General features: G+C 35.3%; 1 protein-coding gene across 2 annotated transcripts in view; it reads left to right on the top strand.

Moving 5' to 3' along the window:
• The window catches only part of LOC149799877 (uncharacterized), a 203721-nt gene extending 180806 nt beyond the window's left edge, over positions 1-22915 (top strand). For both annotated transcript variants that reach the window (XM_089959317.1, XM_089959316.1), the window contains 6 exons: positions 8178-8201; positions 8836-9169; positions 9924-10106; positions 16680-16960; positions 18023-18561; positions 19190-22915. In XM_089959317.1, coding sequence (XP_089815443.1) covers positions 8178-8201; positions 8836-9169; positions 9924-10106; positions 16680-16960; positions 18023-18561; positions 19190-19503 — 1675 coding nt within the window. In that variant the 3' untranslated portion in view covers positions 19504-22915. The remainder of the gene's footprint in view (positions 1-8177; positions 8202-8835; positions 9170-9923; positions 10107-16679; positions 16961-18022; positions 18562-19189) is intronic.
• The last annotated feature ends 3868 nt before the right edge of the window (positions 22916-26783 follow it).

Genomic DNA, 26783 nt, shown 5'->3' with positions numbered 1-26783 from the left:
CGCTAATAACCATCTGAAACAAGTATGAGATCTCTGTATCGTATAATATTCGATGAGTGATTGTCTTTTGTAAACCAGATTAATAAGTGATTAGTGCCAGGATCATGCGTGACCTCGACAAAAGAGTGACCAATAACTAATATCTAAAAGAATAATGTTCTGATCAACATCAGTATCAAGAGCTCTTTTCGTCATTACTCTAGTTACTGCATACACAAGGAATACATCAGGGAATTCCATTTTACTAGGATTTACTTTCTGAGACAGACATGACTTATCAGTTACCAATGGATTAACCACAAACGTATCACCATATAGGTCATTTCCGAGCAATAATACAATAACCTCGATTGCCAATGAATGCACAGCTCCAATTACTACAAGCATGAGGCAAACTTTGACGACAAATTTACGCAATGGAGGGAACATTAACCAAGCTGAACTTTAGTCCTTGAATAAGAACATTTTCACTAGATTTGGACTCCTCAGATAAAAATAGAGTACCTGATAATTAAATATTATGAGATGACCCATTTGATCTTACGATTTGAATAGCGCGCTGCTTGGAAGAATCACCCAAGAAGTGATGTAGAACTGTTTGAAATAATACACGGCTTTGATATTGACCACTCTGAATTAAGAATAACTCGAATGGTTATGTCTTTATTCTGTTGGTTAGTTTTAATCGGTAGCAATCCACAATAACGTGCCCTTGCCTCTCGTAAGTAAGTGCATATAGGAAAAGATAATGATTTCTAATCATCCTCAACAGACGTTTGATATCTAAACGCTGTGCCAGCTTGAATTTTGGAAGTACTATTATGATCGTTTCCTAAAAATATAATGTTGTCGTGAAGACTTATTGACTCTTTGTGAGTTAAGGACTATTGTTCAGTTTTACAGTCATCATTTTCTAACATTTCGACCTTTTCCAAATCTAGACGTCACTATTGACTCAGTTCTTGAACTCTTCAACTACATGAGCGTTCTGAGGTTATCGTAATCTTTATCAAACTTCTTGGCTGAGCACCGTCTATCAAACATTTGTTCTTTATTACTTTCAAATGCAAGAAGCACAAAGTTATTTAGTGATTCGTGTTTGTTGTAATTATTCAGCCGAGGTTAATTGTGTGTACTTTTCCTGTCATATTCATCCGAAGTGAAAACATTTGCCATTCTGATGAGATTATACAATGTGTTCAGGTCTGTGAACCCACTAGACCTGAAATGGAAAGTAACGTTTGCGCGAATATTTATGACATGAAAATAACGTGATATAAAATATTCATATATAATGTACGGATGAATCGTGAACCTGATATTTACCCAGATTATGATTACGATGGAAAATGCACTTGAAGGTGGATTTAAAAAAGTGTAACTAAGAACCCCCGATACCCCCTTTGTGTGCTAACTTAATTGAAAACCGAAATAAATTTTAGGTTGGAATGACGTTCAGAACATCTAATATATCGTTTGAAAGCATCCAATTTCCATCGCCCTAAGTGACGAATCTGACTATCAGACAAGCCCTGCGCCGCAGCATTTGTTGCTGCTCCGATTCTAAAGCTAGGACTCTTGAAGCATTTTGGATCAAATTTGCAAACAAAGAGAATTTGAGCTGTGCATTAAATTCTGCCCGAGTTACAAGTTGTGTTTGAAAGATACATAAATATTGAGCCTGGAGCCTACATCGCCATTGGATGTATCCCTGGAGATTTGAGACAGGACACGCTACAGCATTATTGTTCTTATTAATTTTTAAAATGAACTTCCGGCCCTGGCTGTGATTGAAGGTGTTGAATGTTAGAGTGATGGAATGGTGGTCAAGTGCCAACTGATCAATGTGCAGCAGATTAGGGTTATGGAGATATGGAGGTTAAGAGACTGCAGTGTGATCTCCCCAATTTACAGGAAGACATGGAATGCCAAGAAAAAATAGCTCGAAATAGGAGTTGTTTGTACCAAAAAGTTATAGTACAAGTTGTAGAGTGGATAAATTTTTCTAAAATGCACTTGTCAATGGCAATCTCGCATCACCATAAACTTTATTCCTGTGGCATGCTTGCAGCAGTTTCTGTATTAGGAAAGAGTGTGTGGGGTCTGCATAATTATTGATTTTGTGTACAAAACCCAATGGCAGATACATATGAGGATATCGTTGCAGAGGCCTAGTAATTGATAACCAGATGAGAAATGAAAAGTACCAAATTAACCTGAGAGACTGGGACTGAGGTTTCCAAGGTATATTCTGCCGTGAAAGCTCGATATATGTTCCAGCTGCGTCGGTATGCTGCTTTCGACAATTGTGTCAAGGTACTATCCAGTACAGTATCAAGTGTGTTTGTTAGTGAATCAAGTTGAGAAGTGCCGGTATTGACACTGATTCTGGGTCCGCGTGTGGAGCCAAGGTCTGAAATATGTGCACCTGTAATCGATAAAAAGTATCAGCAAGAATATTTTTCTTTCCCGGGATGTGACAGGTTTGAAATAGTACGTTGTATCTCAGGCATGCAAGGACACAATAACCAGGTCACTAACAAGGAACATAATGCCAGGGTTCTTTGAGGTTTGCTTATTTACAATATCATCCAATGTCTTGTTGTCATTGTGAAAGTAAATGCAACTGTTTACAAGTTGAGGGGCCCAACTTTTGATGGCTATAACAATTGGTCTGTGATATCTAGCTCTCGACATTCTTTATTCCATTTGCCATAGAACCATTTGCTGCCCAGTACACCACCATAGCCAACTGTGCTGTATGCATTAGTGTGCATATGAATGTCATGAGGGTCCAGCGAGCGATCAGGGAAGAATAAAGATTTACCATTGAATTCTCTCAGGAATGTGTACCACAGATGCAGATCAGCCTGAACCTCCCTCGTGATGTGTATGAAGTGATGTGGTTTTGACACACCCACTGTCAGATCAATCAACTTTCTAAAGAAAGCTCTGCCTGGCAGGACAACCGCACACGCGAAATTGAATGTACCAATTATAGATTGGAGATTATGGAGCGTCATTTTTGGTTTTTGTAGGTAGAGTGTTATCAGACTGTAGCAGATCTGAAGTTTATCTATGGGAAGTATTACCTCCATCCTCACTGTATCCAGATCATAGCCCAAAAAGGTCAATGTTGTACTGGGAAGAAATGTTTTTCCACAGACATGGGAATACCAATATTTGCACAAAGAATTAAGAATTGGTCTAATGTTTCCTTACAGGTGTTATAGTTTGATTCCAACAGCATAAAGTCATTCAAAACATATACCATGAGTCCCATGCCCAATGTGTGTCCTGCAATCCATTGTAATTCAGTCCTTAAATATTCAACGATTTGACAACTGGAGCTACAGCCCATAGCAGGGCACTTGTCACAATAATACAGGTCATTCCAACAGAAGCCAAACATTTGATACTGAGTCGGGCAGAGTGGAATAACTCTGAATGCACTAGCTATTTCATTTTTTGCCATAAAACAACTCTACCAAGTTTTGTAATGATTGCAATAGCGTGTTCCACAGTTTGATAACAACACTTTTCTACGGAGATATGCCATCATTTATAGAAGACCCCTGAGGATGTGATAAACGGTGAATCATGCGAAAAGTACCAGGTGTTTTCATTGGAACCATGCAAATGGGTGATATTTGAAATAGTGAGAAATAATGGCTCTTGAAAGTCCCCGCAATCACTCCAGCATTAAACTCTTTGTCTATTTTGTCTTGCACAATCTGTGGATTTTGTATGGCTGATTTTAGCTTAGGAGTTTGAATAGGTGACAGAGAACCCTAGTGCCCCACATCAAATCCAAATGTAAATCCATGTATCAAAACTTGTATCTTGGCAGTGTTATACCCGTTCAACCAATGTTGTAACCTGTCAGCTTTAACAGGAGTAGGAAGCTTACTGTTTTCGCAGGACCCCTTTCCCTTGCTGGCTGTGTTTAGAGAGTTTGCTGTAGGTCCTTGGGACTGAGTAGGTTTGTAGCAACCGCGAAAGGGATAGCCTGTTTTGGGGCATATTTTGGCAAATATTTTAATGTGTGTTGAACGGGCAGTTTGCATTTGGTGAAGGGATGAGCTTCCAAGCATTTGAAGCAAGTATGCTGGCATTTACATGCTAGCCCTGCAGAACACTGCAGCCCCCTGTGGTGGTTAAAGCAGGCCCCTTTCGGGGGATTCAATTTTGAGACTGAGGATGGTAATGTGGCAGTGCTGGTGGCAGTCCTGTCACCAACGCTGTCAAGAACAGATAGCATGTAAAGTTCAAGGTGGGTGGAACCTCACTTTGCCTCTCCCCTCTCTCTCTCACATGCGACGACACTGCTCATCGTAGTATCTCCAATGAGCCCTGCGCTCAGACAACTTCATAACGATGTCCATGTGGTGAGAAATCACGGTGCTCAATATGGGGCATATCATGCATATTATTGTAGCAAATCTGTTCCATGCTGTCAACCATTGATTGATGGAGAGCGAGGACTTCTTTGCCATGTAATCTATATGTATTGTCCGTCGATGTAGAAAAGATAGTATGAAAATCTATGTCTGTCCCAGCCGAAATCTGCTGCTTACTTTTTTCAGTTATAGAGGCATTTATATCGATTGACGTGCTTACAAAGTTGGATTGACTGTGTGTTTCTAAAGTATTAAAAGGTGTTAAGAAATCACTCATACCTGTATGAGAGAGTCCTGTTAAGGCTGAGGTAGCCTGTGCAATGCATCCTTCGACTGACTGTTGAACATTGCTTTTTGTCTGGGCAGATGGCTCTTGCTCCGTTTCCCGCGACAACATGGCAGGTTGTTGCAGACGAGTGGTCCCATGCCCCATCTCCAAGATGTGGTCCAACTTTCTGTCCACTTGAGCGGTGATGACTGGTGTAATCTGATGTACCACCTGCTGTGTTATTCGGTCAACTGTAGCTTGGTCAGCTGTATCTGCTGCATGTGTTGCTCCAGCTCAATGCTGATGTTTTTGGAGATGAACTGACCTAGTCCGTGAACCGGTGGACTGAATCCTCTTTACGGCCCGTTTAACCCCTGCTGATGCTTTGCGCTTGGGTGGCATGTTCTGGTAAAGTTAGAAAAATTAATGTATTGAACAGAATAGCAAATAGTACGAATTAGGTAATATGTGTCCTATGTACAAGGCATGCTATTATTTAATGGAAAATGCACACAAAAAATGTCATTGGCAAACCGATGCATGTACGGTTAACTGATATAACTTGTTTATATATATATATATATATATATATATATATATATATATATATATATATATATATATATATATATATATATATATATATATATATATATATATAAAAGCTATAATGGGTGTGACCAATTTGTTATTAGCAAAATGGCATATGTATAGAAGGCGGCGGTATGCAACCGGACCTGTTATCAGGCCAACAGACTGATACAAAAGTGCAAGAGATAAAGAGGACACATACATAACCTGGCCTGTTATCTACCAAAGTAAGCAGATAACAAAAGACATTGGAATAGGTTCCGGTAAGCCACTCATAAAAGACCCCTTGTGAAATAATTAATTAAGAACGAAGATACCTTGGTATATGATCATTAAAGTTGTTGGTGGAACACAAAAATATTACGGGGACCCCCTGTTATGTAGGCCAGAGTGGCTTGCCAGGAAGAAGTCCCAAAAGGATCAGGCACCGGACCTGACACATTGTCTCCACAATGGCAGACACTTAGGTTGTTTACGAAAAACAAAGGAACAGGTACAGGACCTGGCCTGATATCTCCATTTGTGGGCAGATACAAATGAAATTGAAAACCGGAATTAGTACAAGAGCTAGCCTAGCCTAGTTATCGTTGAATGATTATGCGTTAGGCGTTATTTCAAAACATTTCCACTGTCCTTTAGAGGATAAATGAATGCCATCTGAGCGAAATTTCTTCCTGATTTGAGGCCTATCGAATGCAAATTATCTATTATGGTACCAAAATGTTAAATAAGGATAAGCATACACTTCAGATTGCTTAATATCATTGACCTCCTTTCCTAAGTGACAGAAAATATCCTTATAGTTTTCATCGCTTGCTTCATTGTTATGGTTTAGCGACCCCAACTTGGTGTAACGTTGCCAGGAATCTAGGCATAAGCTGACACAGAACGATATGTTCAACCTCATATTTTTATATAAAAGCGTAGCCAATGCGACCATCTTATGTACAATTACCTCTGGTGATGTATCGGCGTTTACATCGTTGTCCCAAATCAGGAGAATTACAATATCGGGGTTTATTAAGCGCTCTTCGTTCATGTCATTGCGCAAAAACTAGTCTATTATGTGCACTCCGATACCCTTCATGTTTATATTACAAACTTCCCTTACGTTGAAAGACGGAACTAGTCTAAGATCCGTCCCGAACCTCAAATACCGATCTAACCATTTACAAAGGGAATGACCCATAATAAGTATTTTTGTCATTGTCTTTCCAAATTTAGACAATCGCTATGTACAAAAGAAAAATCTACTCACCTTCTCCTTTCCAGAGTGCGAGAAAGAAAATGATCCTTACAATTATGAGGAATAATAATGCAAAGAAACAGGAACAATTAAAAGTTTTGCAAGGAAGAAAGAAGAAAAATGTAAAAAAAATATTCTTTTTCAAGTGACGCTAAGGATGCTGACCCATATATTCGTACACCTTAAAACTATATTCCATTGGCTGAACGAGTCACGTGACACCATTCCTGGGATTGGATTGCCCCAGATGGTCGATATTGCTTTGTTTCCAGTGCCCATCAAGACCCATTCTCTTCTCATCACAAATACCCTTGCGCTAGGGCAAATAGTTTTGTTGGAATTTTACCATCTTCTCTCTCTCTCTCTCTCTCTCTCTCTCTCTCTCTCTCTCTCTCTCTCTCTCATTTTCCTCTTTATGTAATTACAGCTGCTTTTGCATTTGTCTCTCTCTCTGTCCTCTTCGTGCAATGTTATTTGTCTATCTTTTTTCTCTCTTTGAAGCTGAAGCTTTGCGAACTTATTTCCTTTTTCTTTGTGAATTTCAAATATGTTACTTTCATTGCAAAGAAAAGTACAGAATTACGGATCAAACCCAAAGAACTTTTATCAAACAAAACAATATTTGTCGCCAGATATTGGAGCAACCTTTTTATTTCTTGCATCGCTAGAAAAGTCATCACTTCAGAAGAAGAAAAAAAGACATTGTCAGGCAAGCTGAATCAATTGGTCCAACCCTTCCTGGGTACGATTTAAAATAAAGGTTTCCACTTTTGATTTCGTTCTGAAAGCTTGTTAGCTTAAATATAGATCTTTCATATACGTGACATTAAAATACCTGAACTTAAAAAATTCCGCATCAGTGAGTTTAAATCTTGCAAATAACATTTGCTGCAATAATACAGAACAAAAATATGTATCTCTTAATTTAAATAACATAAAAGAGCAAGAAAACTCTGAGTTTTGTAAAATTCAAAATTTACTTTTTCCCTTGAATAGCAAGTGAAAATTTAACAAGTACTTACAGAAGAGTAAATTTAATCCCAACATTCTCTTGGTTCTGTCATAAGCCCGAATGAATATAGTATATTTTGAGTGAATTCCAGCTATGTTCCGAATTAATTCAAATTTTAAATGTGTTAATGTTCTAGCAGATTTGTTGTTGGGTCATTATCAAATCAAATCCGTAAACAACTTCTGAAACAGTTTTAATTTCTAAAACAACTAGACCTTGGACTGAAAATATGTTAACATCATATTTATAACTTACGGATACGGCAAAAGTGTCCGTATTGAGGTAGGCCAACGAATCAGTTACAATCTCAACTAAGACAAAGCCCAGTTCGTATTTTTTATGTATTGCTACTCAACACTGCCATTTCAACATGTTATCGTATGAGTAAAGACTTAATTTTGAAATTCCAAATGTTAATTAGATATATCAAATAAGGTACGTAAAAGTTCGATCAAATATATGTGTTTAACATTCCTGAAAATGCAAATCTTACTCCTTCAGTTCCTGGATAAAACATAAGAATTGTAAATAAGTATAGTGCTTTAAATATTGGCCGACTTATAGCAATTTAATTCTACATTGATATTTAAATTATGCATCCATCTTAGAGTGAAATTACTATAATTTGTTCAAATATTTTCTTCCTTACCTTTGTTGTAGGAGAAGCGGCAATGAAATGTTGAGGTACATATCCAATTGTGATTGTAATTTGTATCGTTTATTCAGTCTGTTGTGTTGATCTCTTAATTCATTACGACGATCTTCGACCATTCCGCCACATCGAAGATTCCCCAAATGCCATCATCTGATGCCATTACATGCTTATTGTGTTTCATTTCTTCGAGACTGACTAATTGCTTGTGTTCATAACCTTTCTTTTGTCTTGCAACAAATCTTGCAGACACTTGAAATTTTTAAATACCGTATATGTGTTAAGACTAAATGATATATTGAGCTTATGTCAGGAAATAGTTATATCTCTATTACATTCGCATTGCCATATCAATACTATGTCTAGGTAACAAATGCAAGTATACATAGTGTATATATTATAAATACAATGTCTTCTAATGTAAGTTTCAAGTATAATCACATTTTGCCACCATTTAAGGTGCGTGAAGTATAACGTAATTATTTTCCAGGGCATATGTGACCTAATTTGATAATCTTTATATCGAATATTTGTGTTTCTAAAAACTCTATACCTATTGCATGGCAAAACAAAACGCATATTGAAATTAATATATGTTTGTATGGTTACCTTTAATTCAGTAGCATTTTCCAAATTGCTCATTCGTGAATTTTGTTCTGATTACAGTGTTCATACACTATGCATGGATCCAATTGTGAAGATCATTTCCACTAAGAAAAATATTCAGAAAAGTTTCATAGAGAGAGCAAAAATATTAAATATTGACAAGGTTGACAAAGAGAAGAGCGAGAAGATTAGGAATGACTCCAGAGTGTTAAGACTACCCGGAGTATCGGTTGAGACTGCTGTTTTGGAGGTTTTGAACTTCCCGGACAGTTTTCCTGACCTTGCAAAAATATTTGTCAAGGTAACTGACGAAGTGAAGAATTTATTCTCAGTTGATTATCAGGTTGTTTTAAAGTCTGAGGAGAAATGGGAAAGGATTCCTACCGAATTACAGGTAACCTTATTGCATGATCCTTGCAACTGACCACGCATATGGCCATTAATATCTTAAATGCTGAAAAAGATTTTTCTCTTGGTGATTTGGTTTGTGATATTTAGTAATTTCTAACTCCACATAAATTATTCGAAATTTAAATCCACACAAACAATATCATTTGTTTAAAATTAATACTCTTGTTTATTCTCATTCTACAATTAAATACAGTTCTCATGCCATAGCATTCATGAAAGCATTCTCTACATAAATACTGGACAGTGATTTCTTAGTGCTTTGTGTTCCTTTTCTATTTTTCTTTTATTTGTTTTCTTGTTGTTTTTTTTTTTTGTTTTTTTTTTGGTTTTTTTTTGGTTTTTTTTTTTTTGCCTGGTGAAAAAACCAAGCCCGTAAGTAGGGACAAACAGGAAATTAATATATTAATATTCGGTCATTGCTATTTTAACATGGTTTTCATAAACATAATAATAATAACAGTAATAATAATAATAATAACAGCAATTGTAGTAGCAGTAGCAATAGTAGTAGTATTGTCAGAAGCAAAGTACGATTAACAAGAACGAAAAGCTGCACAAAATTTAAGTACTACTTATTTTCTTGCTATCAACAAACCATCTCTCTAGGTTCATGCACATCGTCTTACCATCTTGTCTGTATTTCCTATTTAAGGACCTTTTATGAATTTTAAAGAGTGATACATGTCAGACATGCTAATGGATTCTCTGCAACAAAACATTTTCTATTGTAATTTCAGGAAGGATACATACCATGTCAACCTCGTCCTCGCATGAAACATCTTTTTGTTGTTTCAAGAGGGAAGTGGAGACAAGATACCTTGACTCCAGAGGGGCTCGACTGGGAAGCTGTCGACGACAAAAATGTCACAGTTAAATATCCACCTTGGTCTGTGAGCACTAAGTGTGAAATTCGGACTCAGGTACTAAACGTTAGGCAGCAACCAAAAAAAAATTTCTTATGCTGAAACATTCATGAAGGAAAATGAAGAATTGATGGAATTTGATGTAGAAATATGAGCAAAGTACATTCGTCATTTCCCTATGTTTTAAGTACTGACGATATTGTTACGTACTTATAAAATGTAAAGGTTATCATAAATCGGTACACTCTTGCTTCTTCTATTTTAAACAGATCAAATAATAATGTTTTTGAATATCTGTAAGACATTACAAGCAAGAATTGCAAACGCTTTCGTAACCCAAATCGCCAGCCAAACAGTTTATAAATGAAGGACAAATCAAATTTCATTGATATGGGTACCCTGCAATATGTATAACGCTTTAGTCAAATACAAATAGCTACTAATTATGGGATATTCCTTATGCAATATTATTTAGGTTAAAATTTCCGACGTCTAAAATAAGAATATCAGTATATAAGAAACGTTTTATTATTATCTGTTCATTAGTTTTCTTTGTTAACTTTACATTGCCAGAATCGTGCAGTATGATTCCATTCTTCACGGCTTCATAGTGCAAGACAGTTGGGTCTAAAATAGTGTCATGTATTAGGAACTACTTTGCAAGCATACAATGTATCCTCATGTAGCAGACGTTTAGCTTTAGGTTTACTAGATTTGTTTCTGGATGAACTAAACAAGTTGTTTCATTCATTTGAAACTCGATGTGTTAATGTTAATGATGTGGAAAAGTTCAGTGAATCACAAATGAAACTTTGAACAAGTAAACGAATGGACGTGATATTCGCATATGAACGTGAGAGATTCAGTAATTCAATATGCCATTTTGATCATTTAAACAATTATTTCGGAGACGCATTCATAACTTTTCGCAACTAAAATTGTTCGAACTATGATCAGTTCACTCTAAACAGCATACAAAATATATTGACTCCAAGTGTTATCGCATATCTATCAGAGACGTGCCATTTTACAAATCAGTCAAAACACTAAATTCGAAAATCAGTGCAACTCAAGGTTTTGAAAGGAAACTAAGGGTATCAGGACAAATAAATCAAGACTACTACGAAGTTTTATTTCCGCTGGCTAAATGGACCATCACACATACAAGCTGCTTTAAATTTCCCCGTTTAACTATTTTGATAAAATACTAGGCAAACGATAGAAGCTAGACAGGTCATAGCTGGGGTCCTTCCAACAGAATAGCATGCAAGTGAAAAGGCTCAAACTTACGGATTCTTTATCTGATAATAAGGATGCCAATACTTCTACTTACATTTATGGATTTAATTTTCTCAGAATGTCATTCTTTATAATTTCCATTAAACAAATTATATTTTCCCAGCATTATGATTCCAAATAATCAATGGCAGAACATATACACAGGTGTAGTTCAACTGCTCAAATCACATGTACAGCGTACAGAATGGACCCAATAAGTCAAGTACATCACAAGCGGAAAGGCAGAATTGAGTTGGATCAAGAGAAAACAAAATCCATCCATTCCAGACAAACTGGAAAAGTTGTTTGAATGCGTATTTCTCACATTTCTTTACATTTCAATATTATGTTGACCAAAAAGAGATTTTTGGAAAAATAATGTAGAGCGCACAGAACACTTCAAAAGGTCGCTGGGTGGTGCTATGTGCGCATTAATATTTTACTCTGTAGATGAATCTACCGTTGTGTATTTAGTTTGGAATACAATATAAATTCAATTATTTTATTTCTTTGTAGTGTATTTTTTATAATTAATCCATAGGTAGAAAAAACAAAAGGAAAATGTAATAAAAAGATCACTGCATTTGTTTAGGAAAATATAAACTCCTTTTTCCGGACTAATACTGCACTCCATTTCTCTCATTCTGAGATATTTTGATTAAAATAAGTTTGATTATATAATTGGCAAAACAATTATTGCTAAGTTATGAATAAGATGGATTTCGTATGATATATGCAGTTACAAAAGTTAACGTTGCAACAATTAAATTAGACGCAGATCAGAAAGATACTGATCTATCTTATTCGTCTATACCTGACACAGTATTGCCAAACCGCATAAGCACAAAATTTGAGCTCAAGTTCAAAACCTCAAACACGAAACCATGGTTATAGTCGTGCGTGGTTAATCATTTTGTGGAGCTATTTATAATACTCAGTGCTAATCTAATATTAAGTATTTGGTAATTTCACATTTATATGTTGCGAAAGTAACGAAAGTTGCATTTATTGGATTTCAAGTCTGTGTTCAAACATTTCATTGTAAACGTTTCATGGCTAGTATGTGTGACACAGATCCTTCTACTTTAAGTAAATGTAACATGCAGTGCTGTAACGTATGAAAGATCCTTGAGGAATTTCTCTCAGAAATATCTCCTTAAAAACAAGGACAATCTTTCATTAGAACAAGCTTAAGTCGTAAGACATCCAAAGAAAAATACATAACGATAACAACCCAAGCAGCACAGGAGGCAGGGTTGGGGAGGAGGCAGGAACGGTCAATTTATTCATCAGACTATGTTACTCAATCATAATACCTTAGGAGAACTACTACTATCTCGCATATACACCCCCGTGACTAGCAAAAACTAGCTGAAAGGTTAAATGTTTTCTGCCCACCTAAGTGGAAATTAGATATAGTGATCTCCCTTTGATACTGCGATTTCCGTCAAATCCCGTGAATTCGTCAGCTCTTACTTTCGCTTGTACGAAGAAGAAAGTCCTCGTCAAGAGATACTTAGCAAAATACTTTTCCCAAGTATCTGGACGTTGTACACTTACAAGTTGGATAAGTCTTCATTTCAAAAGGAAGTAGACTCCATCTAATTTTCCATCTTTTCTTTCTTTTCATGACGACATAGTTATTCCTTTACAATTATCACTATGCAGTCATTTAATAGTGTTTACCTTCCTGCACGAGTAGCCTATGTGACCTAGTAATGCTTATATATATTGTTTTAATTTATATGTGCATGAATGTCTGTAGTTGGGTATAGAAAGCTCTTGACACGCGTATTTTTTCGCTAAGATTGCGTACATACCGGTAAGTTTTCTATATCAACGCAATTTTAGTATCAGTGTGTAAAAGGTTACCATTTAGGGTCTTTCGACAGCTTCATGAAGATGCGGTTTCACGACTCCCGCTGAATTTGCTAGAGGGAAATTTTTCCATTTCCGACCTATGGAGTATATTTCCAGTCGGGTTATCTTGATACTGTCTAAAATACCACAGGGGACGTGAGATGATCTTCCACTGGGAACGGGAATGTATCTCCCTCGGTCTTTTTTATACTTTCTGAGGTATTAAGATTCTGTAACGTATTTTGAAGAAAAAACTATTTTTTCTAGGAAAATATGTTTTTCGATAATAATAACCCAATCATAATACATATCCACCATCCAAGACACCCAGAAGTTGCATCAATATAGAGAGCATACCTTTCGTTTTAGCAGGAACAGGCGGACTCATGGGATTTTAGCTAAATGTTTGTTTAACCTGGGAGTCTTGACTTTGGGAGGTAGCAGTTTTGCTGAGGTGCTAAGATTGGATAAGTGTTTGGTATTTTTACAAAGCCAAAATGACAAAATCACCATATACATGTAAAGTTTGTAATGACGGATGTCTTCGGGCATTAATTTTGCGAATTTAATTGCTTGTAAATTAATAATAAGGGACACATCACTACCTATGCAATATTGGATGCAACGATTAGATTTAGAATGACTCAAAACATTAAAATGGTATATATCCGCAAGAAATGTGGTCAAACAATAATTGCAAGAGATTTTCAGCAAAATCCAGAAGACCTTGAAGTGATTTTCGAACAATAATTGGATCAACTTATGAAACCTAATAAAGAAATTACTGCAACAACAGAGGCGACGCAAAGAACTCCTCAAACGATACCAACAGATGTGGCAAATGTCAAAAGCATTTTAATGCAGTACTGACACAAATAACTGAAGCACCTGAGTCGATTGCCCAGGCTGGTCTTGCAACTATGGATATTACTTATATCGTTCAGGAACAAAACAAGCCAAAATGAAATGGCCATGTACTATTATCTAGCATTCGTCAATAACTTAATTGGCATTATTTACTACATCTGCTGATCACTAAACTGATTCCTCTCGATGAATTTATGAATCTGGTTATCTAGCTAATAGACAGTTAGATTGGTGGCACAATGTAATGAACAATGTACAACCTCACCAGTTAGAGTGATGAATTCACGATTGCCTATTTACCGCTCTTATTAAGGGGATGGATTTGTCCACGTTCTTTCGTGTAAATTTTGAATATGTACCTAAATGGCAATTCTGATCGCAATACAATTAGATATGAAAGCGATCAACGTCGGAAAATAACAGGAACTTGGAGCAGTCATCAACGCTGTCGGAACGCCGTTGTCATCAATACGAGATAGATTTGCACGATTAGTATTTACAAAGCATGTGCCAGTAGCATGAGCAAGCACAAGTATGGTAACGATTCCGGTAACGGTCAGTAAAACCATAAATGGATCTGCAAATCAGCGTTTGCGAGAACTGGTGGTAACGAACCAAGTCAAACAGAACCATTATTTACTTATAACGGATGAAGAGACAAATTGCGGACGAAAAAATAAATATTGCTTCAAATCTTTCAGGAGCAGTTACTTGCTTCGCAGCTTGCTATCCGATCGTCGTTCTAACTAATAAAGAATAAAATAAAGTGTTCAAATATATATCAGACTAAGCATTTGATATGGATACGCCGGTGCTCAAAGATAAATAGTGCGCGATTCTGACGAACGTGGAAGTATACAAGTTCAAGACAAGCGGATTATTCTTGTCCGCCGAGGGATTTATGAAATTTAAAGTAAGCTTGTAAAATTTGATGGAACAGCTTATGAATCTGCTGATCTAGATGGTTTTGACAACAACTAAATGGTGTTGTTAAGCAGCGTCCAATAGATCGTAAACGCAAAAATGCATATTTCTGTGTTGCAACAACAATTGTTATATTAGCAAGATAAATCAATGATTATTCGAGCAGTGTAGGCCCATCAATGATGTTCAAAGAGGACATTATACACTACATGATACCAGATGCGTGACTATAAACTCGGACGGCGATGCAGAAGCGTCGATCACATAAACTTGCAGTCTAGAACTTACAACGATAAAAGTAATGATTTAGGCCGATGATGACTTTTCATGTGTAATTCCCTTGTCAGATATCTCTGGCTTCTGTAGAAACGTTCGAGTAGTGATATTTGTTGCAAAACATACAGGCGCGCTAACCAGAAAAGGCCTCAACAACGATGCAGTCTGATGCGACGCCGCAGTTTTACTGACAAAATTAATATTAATGACACGGTCTATCACAGCAATTTGATTCATTTATATCACCTGGTGGTCAATACCCATTATCTCACTATGGCAACCGACGTGGTTCAAAGTGCAGTATATGGTTAATCCATTTTAGCGCATGAATCAGCCATGTCTTGCTGTTCATGCAAATCCGCAGTCGAGTTTTAGGATCAAGTATAATGTCTAATCGTGTATCTGGTCCAAGTATTTCACTTTGTTGTACTGCCCATGGAGTTCCTGGCACGTAAACAAGCGCCGCTACAGTATCGCCACCGTGACACACCGTCTTCATACAGATAATGTGGTACTTTGTTGTTCCATAATGCATACATGTACCTGTGATTGTGCGTTTGTGATTATGCGTAATCGCCATAGTGGCATTGCAAATTTCGGTGATAGTTTTATGTCGAACATACAATGAACTAATATTGCTATTATATAATATCAATCTACAACAAGGAAGGGATTAACTTTGCAAGGACACGAGAACGATCCACATTTAAATATCATCCAATGCTACCACATTCTATGCTAGCAAATATTACTGGGCCGTCGAGATTTGGTAAATCGCGCGACGTTCACAGCGATCACAAACTTTGCATGTGTTTTGTTTGTCATTTTTGCTTTGTTGCTGTGGCGTTAAAACAATAAACATACCTAAATTGTGAAATAATTTACAAAAGGATATAGCCAAGTTCGAAAAACTGCTCATCAATGGTATTCTCTGATATTATGTAGATATATTTATATTCGAACACACGTCATCTTAACCTGTTGCATATCTTGTTTTCCTGACCCACGTTAATTATGCGGCGTTAATGCAGCATCAGACTAGTCCCTATCGTGCGAAAGGAGATTATAGCTGGCTTAGAATGTAATTCAGACCTAAACACAACTATCGCAAGGAATTATGTGTAATTAATATTGTTCGATATATTCGTCAACTTGACTTTTAATTTGTATATCCAACTCAAACTAATCTATACTGTCTCTTCAAGTTATACATAAATATGTTTAGTCCACAACGTGTAGGAACGACATAATACAAAATATTATGAATTACTTCTGCAAGAAAAACAACAAAAAATGAAAAGAAGATAAGAAACACTAGCTTTCATTGGACCACATGAAATATCGATTGTCTCTGTATATTAAGAACGGTAATGCAAGATTGCAAAAATCTGCGTTTTGTTTCTAATTTGAAAATTGCTTCTTTAGGTAATGCATCCTAATCCAGTGGAACAGGCAAAAGGCGAAGAGCCTCAGGACGACATAGATGTAGAAAGCGTGTCGCCAAGCCTTTGGATAAGGGCTGATAACATAACAAACTTTCAGAAGCCAGCAACCGTTACCCTTCCCTGTCCTTCATCGCCATCAACCACGAAGAAGACAGAGCTTTGTCTTGTAGAGTTCACAGACGATGATGACATGCACATCTCCGAAAGAATCGTTCATGTGACGCCACTATATTGTGAATTTGAGATTGACCGTCCGACTAGGTATTGCATTGATATGCTTGAGACATTTGGGCAACATATTTAATTTTAACAGTGTTAAATGTTCACGTTACTTAAATCATATTGCGAGTTTCTATGAATTAATATACAGTGTATAAAGGTTAGGGTTGTATGTCCATCAACTGCACCACTTGCAATGATTGAGTAATTATATATTATACGTGTGACGACGCAACATTCCTTAAGATCGTTAAACGCAACTTCTGATCCACATCCACGTATGTTTACAGAAAGAGGACCTAGTATTTATTAAAATCAAAAAATGTCATTCATAATATGGATTAAAATATTCACTTTCTTTTCCTGGAATCAATGTCAGACTGAAGTAAGATTAAGATCTCCTTTGTCTGTTATATGTTTGTATTTGTTAATCTTTACTTGTACGTGCCTTTATTTTCTTGAAGTTTCCAGAGTGGTTTTGTATTGGAATGAGTGTTAATGATTGGGAATCCCATTAGGTAAATTTGTCAGCGAAGCACTAATACGTTTATCTAAGAGTATATTCCATCCTTTTCTGGAATGTATACTTACCAATATGGTATGGGGGTTGATGTTTGCACGCAAGAGGTTGAGTGAAGTTCATCGTAGACCCTGTTTCGCTCCTCAGAATGGAATTGCATTAATTAAAAATCTCAGTGCTTCATGATAATATTATTATTACATTTGTGTTTACTCAAGATGAAGAAACCAAAGATATGTCATTTTGTATTCATTGTTTCCTCATTAACTGTAGTACAGACGACTGTGAAATCACAATACTTGCTACAATAATGAATTCCCAGCAATGCATCAATACATAATTTCCACTTCCTGATATCAACTGCAACTCTATACTGTTTCACAATAATCGCTAGGTCTACCATATTCACGTTTTAAAATTAACGTTTTCCACATGTAGGTCGGGATTCAGTCTGTGTAGAGGGGAAAAAACACATTGTATGGAAGCTTTTATCAAGGCCTTTAATGTTCTAATCTTGCTACAGACTAAGACATGATGTATTTGACTGAATTGCTCAAATTAATAAAATCATCCTTTATTTACAGAACCGCAATGGTTAGATTTAAACGCCAGATAACGAAGAAAAGCAAACGTTGGAAGGAGGAAGTAAAAAAGCGCTACCCAAATTTACCCAAAGAGTGCATAATCGTGGTATTTTCTGCAATGTATGTTGAGAATACTATTTGGGTTGATATTGTACAGTGTAACCGTGTGCAACATCTAATAACATCGAGATCTGAACAGTCATTGGTTCCAATAAAAAACGCTAGGTCTAAACATCTGCCTGTTCGTTATGGAGAAGTAATCGGAGTCCGTGCTCAAACGGGTATAAAGATTCCCGAACGCTACACAGCTGACTATATGCAAATAAAGTTCACAGTAAAAGACGACGACAATAACCTTACTTTTGGAGTGGACATTATGGAAACAGGATCATCTGCCGAGCTAGCTTTTTGGTTGCAAGAGAAACAAGTTTATGTTTGTCGATTTAACACAGAAGAATTGTTAAAAGAGCGAAGAGGACCATTAAACCCTGAACTCACATATGAAGCTGACACTCAAGATCATGCTTTCTTTTTAAAATGTTAGTAATTTTTTTCTTACACACACACACATACATGCATATATATATATATATATATATATATATATATATATATATATATATATATATATATATATATATATATATATATAGATAGATAGATAGATATAGATAGATAGATAGATATATAGATATATACACATAGATAGATAGATAGATAGATAGATCTATGGATACGAAACTACTTTCAATAAATTACATTTGTTGAAAAATGACACTCTTCTAGCAATTCATACAAGTTCTCTAATATGACAGTTTTCCTTCTTTTTAAACATCCTATCTAATCATATATTCTCAGCAAAGTAATTACGACTGTTCTTTTCCTTTCGTGTCGTTTTATGATCATGATAGTAGAAAGGTATTCGAAGTGTTACGTGGAAGACTTTATTATCGCATAGTTTTCTCTTTTTAAATTCTATTACATATAACAGAGTGAACTCATAGAGAAATAAATACAATGAACAACATTTTGAATTTTAAATGTTGTCTATCCCTTTAATACTCTAAGGGAAAATATATATACGTGACTCGATAAAATTAATATTATGTTAGGACTGCTATTGTTAAATATTGCTGACCTTGTAATACAAAAGCATTCTCTTTCCAGACAAGACTCTATGCCACCAAAGTCTCAGTGTTCTCGCCCATCAAATTCCAGTTGATAAAGTGCTGTTCTTGGCGATAGGCCTTGGCATGTCGGTAAATGATGTAGACCATCTGAAAGCTAATGGGAGCACAGGCAGGGATCTAACTCTAAGAGTTTTGATTGCATGGCGTGCGAAATGTGTCCATGATTTTAGCGAAATGATCAACCAACTTGAAGAGGTACTGGAAGGAAATGACTTGAATGATATAGCGTCAACACTTAGGGAAGCATCAAAGGTGAAAAGGAGTTTGAAGATGAAGGACTTTGCCGAGTAAAAGGTTTATACAGCTAACGACGTTGCCATGTAACTCTTCGAGGCATCCTTAAAATATACCTTATATGTATTTTCGGGGAAATGACAGATGACGAAAGTTAAAGCACGTCTGGCTTTGAGTTAGATTAAATGGAATGCAGACTAGTGCCTTTTTATGTGGTATATTCACCGGGTGTCTTAGCTCTTTAAAAAAAGTTTCAGTCTGGTAATACAGCTGGTAGTAATAATAATAATAATAATAATAATAATAGCTTGGTGTGACTAGTCTCATGAAACTATAGCTCGGTGGGTGAAGTTTAACACATTTTGACTAACATTTTCTTGCTATGAACTTTCACTGGTAGTATTCAATAGTTATCATTACAGCCGCATTTATTATTTTTTCGCTTTTTATTTGATGAACATGGTTCTTTTACTCGCATCTGAATAGAATGTTTGTCCACTATAGTTAAAATGGCGGGTGGATTAGTGCTGGGCTTTTTTTTCGCGTGGATTGTATTGTTTCTTCTCTCTAACTTGAGCTCTTTATCACACATATTGGATGGTGCAAATCCTGCGCATCGGAATGTAAATAATTTTTTCATACGTCTATGTATTATATATATATATATATATATATATATATATATATATATATATATATATATATATATATATATATATATATATATATATATATATATATATATATATATATATATATATATATATATATATATATATTCCTAGCAATAAGTAAACTGAAACATTCAAAGATTGAAGAGAATCTGCTTTGACCAGAGATTTCTGTGTTTGTTTGGACAACAAATTTTACCGTATTTTAATTGATATCTAATATACTATTAAGGAGAACAACTATCATTTATGGCTGTCAGAATAAAAAAAAGGAATTTTTCGCTTGTTCTTTTTAATGGAATTTGACTATAGTAACAATACTACATTGTTAATTCCCAAACGCATGTTGTAACATTGCTCTATACCCAGGCGCTGATTTTGTGATCTCCAAAACGTGATGCAATACTAATACTTCAACTGATGTAGTAACAATACTAATTAGCTCTAATACTATCCCCCAAACCCATGTAGTAACATTACCCTGTGTCCAGGCACTGATTTGTGACCTCCAAAACTTGATGAAGTAAGAATACTACATAGCCATCACAGCCATCCCCCAAAACCCATGTAGTAACATTGCCTATTACCCAGCACTGATTTCGTGATCTCCAAAACCTAATGTAGTAAAAATACTACATAGCTATCCACCAAACCATGTAGTAATATTACCCTATTTCCAGGCACTGATATTTTGAGCTCTAAAACCTGATGTAGTAACAATACTACAACTGATGTAGCAACAAAACTACATAGCTCTCCTTCTATACCCCAAACCCATGTAGTAACATTACTCTGTTTTCATGGTAACAGTCTAACATTCATTTTGTCATTTAAAAATATGATATAGTAAGATTTTTACAGCTACGCCTCACACTGCCTCCAGAATATAAACGAAAAATCATTTTTGTCTTTCTTATAGGACATTACCTTTGTATTTAATATTAGATATTATTACTACTTGCAAATCCATTGTTCATGGTAGTATTTCTATTCCGTTGGCCAAAGTGGATAGACGATCTGCCTCAGGTGCGGGAGGTCACAGGTTCGAACTCTGGCTGAGTCATACCAGAGATTTATAAACATGGTACTAGCAGTTACATTGCTAGGCACTCAGCATTAAGAGGTTAGTGTTAAGACTGGTCAGCCCGGTGTCAGGATAATGTGACTGGGTGGGACATCATGTTTCATGTCTGCGGCATGATGCCCAGTGCTAGACATTACTATAAACTGCCACATCGACATCATAGCAATATGACTGAAACATTCTGTTCTAAAAATGATAATACAGGTCAAAAAGGCATACTGTGAATACTTCTGTAACTTTCAAGCTGCAAAACAACCAAACTTCCTTACCATCACATAGAGCATACAAAGTTAGATTTACACTGAAATATTCAGTGTAACTTTCATTGACATTTAAAAACATTTCAGCTTTCAAAGAACAGTACCAGTAGTTAAAATGGTTATAGTAATTGCAAAACATAGTGTCTGAATTGTATACTGAATATAGCATGTGCAATGATACAGATAACAACAGATCACAAGATGAAGTTCACTTTTATTGATAAGATTAATCAAGACAGACAAATAATAACAACATAGACCTTGATTCAACTTTGAGCAAGAATTGATTTAAACTTTCGAAAAATAATACTGAGAATATACATTTTATAAAACAAAAATCAATTACAACAGCTTTTTCAACTCAGAATTAGACTTTATGTGATGTTCATGTAGCTAGGTCGATCAGTGCAAAGCATGTTTGTGGGACACTGCTCAATTTAATATATAAATATGTTGCAAATAATGTTTCATTTGATTATTGGGAAAACATTTCATGTGATGATGCAAACAAGTGTTTGATGTTTTGTGTGCACTATGAGCCCAGTAAATTGTCAATATATTCAGAAGTCATGATAAAGGTCAGGTGTGAAGTATGCGCAATCTTGCACTGGTTTTCTAAAGTGGAAAATGCAACCATACACATGTGAATGTGAGAATATTACTATATTTCCTAGCTGGGGTCCGCTCAGGTGATTATGATGCATGCAATTCAAACTCAGATTACTTTCTTTATGCTGGGATCAGCCTGGCATAGATAAGCTGAGATCAGCCCAGATTACCCTCTAATGCTGAGATCAGCCTAATATATATATAAGATGAGATCAACCCAAAATACACTCTAATGCTCTTATCAGCCTAGCATACATTGGAAATCATCATAATCCTGTACAGAGTTTCATTCTGATTCTAGCTCATGGGTAACCCCTATATAGAGATTTAAGTAGTGAAGTTACTATATATATATATATATATATATATATATATATATATATATATATATATATATATATATATATATATATATATATATATATACGTGTGTGTGTATGCCTAGTGACTTGGTGGTACATCTGATATTTGTTATCATGAATAGAGTTGAACTGAGAAATAAGTTAGTATTCTCATGTAGTCTTTCATTTTCTCAAATGGCATGTATGAAAGATGTACTTATACATGTCTATATTTGTTTTTAATAAACTGGGTTTATAAGGCTGATAAAATGAACTAGCTATAATGTTTTTATATTGCTACACAGCAGATACAACTTTGTCTGACTCAGTTGAACAAGATTACTACAAAGCCTAGATGTCAATGTAAGACTGTAAATCAAACACTTTGTAGTAATATTATATTTTAATAGAGGGTATAGATAGTTCAATTAACAAATTTATAAACAGCTGTTTAAGCCTATATGATCACCATGTATAACAATAAAATCTACAATTATAACTTGACATTCTGTAGTGAATTAGCATAAATCCTTTTATCCACATACATCAGGGGTGCAACAACCCATGGTCCGCGGGCTGGATCCGGCCGCGAACGTGTTCTGTCCGGCCCTCAGGACAAATTAAAACAACACAGAAATCTGGCCTATGAACATTAATTATATTAAAGAAAGTCTTTGCCGCCCTTGAATGGTCTTATAAACTTCAATCTGGCCCTTTGCCGAAAAAGGTTGTGCACACCTGACGATTGTATGCATGAGTGTCAAATGGACAACAGGTAAACAATTCCTTACTGACTTTTACCTTTATCATGTGTTCATAGAAGTTGTCCATTGACTTTGTAATCAAATTAATAGAACATAAAAAATCATATCAGAACATTTTTGATACATTGAATAAAGCATGTAGTTTGCATGAGAATTTTTTAAACATGTCACATACTTAATCGTATTTAAGATAATCCCTGAATATATGTACATAGCATTGAATAATAGCTGGTACGAACAGTTACTCATGTTAAATGCGACTAGTTTTTTACTTTATTTTAAAATCACATCTGGATACAAGAAAGACGTCATTTGTACATCAAGTTTGTCATCCTCAACACCATGATAAGCCATCTCTAAGCAGTGTGGCGCTCTAAACTGACTAATGTACATTGCTGTTGACAGTAATAGTTACCATTGTGAGATCCAATGTTTGCAAAGAAGAGACACGCACTAATATTAGTAACTAATCCGAGAAACAGATTATTTTGTGCGTTTTTTGGTTATACACCATCAGTATGTACTAAAACCTGATGTGATTTGGTTATCCAACATTAGCATGTAATGTCTACTAAAAGTTGATGAACAGCGTTATACAACATCAGCATATAATTTCTACTAAAACTTGATGAACAGCGGTATCCAACATCAGCCTGTAAGGTCTATTAAAACATTATGAACAGCATTATTCAACATCAGCATGTAATGTTTACTTGATGAACAGCGTTATCCAACTTCAGCATGTAATTTCTACTAAAACTTGATGAACAGCGTTATCCAACATCAGCATATAATGTCTATTAAAACATTATGAACAGCGTTTTCCAACATCAGCATGTAATGTCTACTAAAACTTGTAATTTTCTTCTTTTCACGATATTCTGTGGCTAAAACGTCGTAAGTTGTTTTCTAAAATTTAATGATGCTTTTATTTGTGTGCATTTTTTTTAGTAATCCTCTATCTTTTTACGTATCTCTTTTAATTCATTATTTTTACTTGGGTCATTTTCTCTACATATTGTTAAATAGTTCACGCTGATCCTTGTAATATTCTTTTTCACTGACTGTTTACCATATTTGTATGGCACTGGAGACGGTTATAAATCTTTGTTTTATCAGTTTTAGTGCCAAAAAAATTTAATTCACTTTCTCATCTATATGCAGTTACAGACTTTAGAAATGTCTAGTCTTTGAGTACAGTTTACATTGACTCCTAATCTTTGTCAACTTGTCCCCTCGACATTTTAATATCCTATAAATTAATATCCTTCACTGCCTTAAGCAAAAACGAGCTCTAGAACACTTGTTATCTTAGCTGTATTAAGCATGTATATGTAATCGTTTAGATTGGTGAAACGACTAAGTTTATAGTATAACAATGGCATTATTTATTTACATGGTACAAATCAATATTCATAAACTAAGTAACAGAAAGAAAAAAAAACAAGTTTAGTATAATTAAACAAATAATTTCCTTGCCTAGAATACAAAGTGGAAATTTAAATGGAACTTACTGCATTGTGAATTAAAGCGCAAATGTCTATCACAATTAAAAAATTATCGAGTGTCCCAAATGAATTTCAGTATTGACTGTGATGATGTGTCAGTAGCCTTCTGTGTGCTAATGTATCAACAGTTTTGATGTAATCACAATAATTCCAAAATTATGATTTAGACCAAAAGTCAAGCTTCACTTTTTAATTCCAATTAAGAATTTAAATAAATAAGTCCACTCAAATTATGTTTTAAGTTAAAAAGAGAAACAAACATGTTCAACAATTTGGATAGAACGATATTTAAGGGTCATCATCATATAACGTGGAAGCGGCGATGATCATGTCGAGTTGAATGAGTACAAGATTTTCAATGATTTACTTAAAAACTGGACATTTAATTTTGTTGTATCTTGAAATATGAACCAGATGGTAAAGAACTAATTGAGTGATTCCTACACTTTTACACTTGACCGTCACGTCCAGGCATTGATGACCAAAAGGTTTGACAACCATTTATAATAACTACATTTATTGCATTTTATTTTACCTCCTCGTTTTACTTTTTTATTATTAAATCGATATTTTACAAATAAGTGTTCGGACGGACCACGTTTTCCTTTACATGCACCGAGGATGGAACAATCTCAGCCAAGTTCTAGATAGGACAACGGTACTTGCAGACAAAAATTGCAACTACAGCTACGTTGCCTGGTATGTGCATACGGAAATCGGCAATATTGATGGATTTCACGTATCGCCTACCGCAGCCACAGAACTGCGATGAGACAAAGCTGTACTGGCATGCATTTGCGATTTTGATTGTTGGGGATTCCTAATATTTCGGGTAGATATGCATACAGACGACGAGGGTATCGATTTGGCCCCACTACGATGATATACAAAAAAAAATGGGGATTCAAAAACCATTTTGACTTTGTGCAATCAACTAATGCAAGTCCGCGATACAAGTGATGTTCCATCGGAAATGTTACTTGACCCCAAATACAAACTAAAAGGGCAAGCGCAAGCGGAAAAGATACGATTCATTGGACAATAGAAGAAATATCTACAGATAGAAAAATGAATAAAATGTCTCTGCACGGCAGAATCCTAAGATAGCCAGCCACAGAGGAGAAGTCTTGTGGCATATTTGTGAAAAGAAAAGACCAGCAAAATATACAATAAATGCAACAGCGGCGAAACAGTTGTTTCTTCGCAGGTCTCTTTTACCATGTTCGAGCCTTTTCTATTTCTTCAAGCTATATGTGGAGAGAGAATTTGTTTCTAAACTATCAAGCCGCCTTCCTTCCAAAATGATTGGACAAAAATTAATGTACAAACCAATATTAAATGCCAAAAAGAATAAACGTGGTTTTTCTCATTTCTTTTAAATATCCTTGTTTATTGTTCACTTCACTCATAAGAGTACGGTTATTATTGAGATTCACTAAAGTATGTAAGGTCTGTATTTAAGCTTCAGTTTTCTTTAAATTCTTTTTCTAGGATTTCAAAAAAAAATTGATCATTACAGGATAATTTAACATGGACTGGGTTGAATTCATAACTCACTATATTGTTTGTCTTCTTTCCGAAAGCATTATGTTTTATAACATTTACTTCAGAGCACATATTAATTTTCGTATCATGTCATCGATACTGTAAAACATACATTTTACAGGTGTGACTTTTTCACCATGTTCTAAATCTTTGCTGTAGATCAAATTTTCATTAAAAGCCTTTGGAATAAATCCTTTAAATGTTGCAATAAACATGCACAAAGCCAAAAGGAACAATTACGCCAGTTGGTATTAATTAAATACCTAATTCAGCTAATGTTATACCCAAACCACCTGCCATGCAATAAAAATATTTGTATGTTAGTTTATACTTTTTCGCCACACCTCAGTCGTATCTCATCTCTCTGGCAACGTTCATTTTTCACTGCCATAAAACATTGAAATTTTATATTTTCGAAGCATATCGTTAAAGAAAAATTAAGACTATTGTCAGGCAGAGTAGGATATAACCACGGAATATGTGGTGTCTTTTAATTTATTCATCTTTATGACAGAGAACTTAGACTTTATAGTTGCAATCAGTTTTATCGAATAT

This window comes from Sinohyriopsis cumingii, chromosome 5 (assembly GCF_028554795.1).
Source record: "Sinohyriopsis cumingii isolate HCF-2022 chromosome 5, ASM2855479v2, whole genome shotgun sequence".
In the NCBI taxonomy this organism is placed as follows: Eukaryota; Metazoa; Mollusca; class Bivalvia; order Unionida; family Unionidae; genus Sinohyriopsis; species Sinohyriopsis cumingii.
This window is presented reverse-complemented; position numbering and strand designations above follow the sequence as displayed.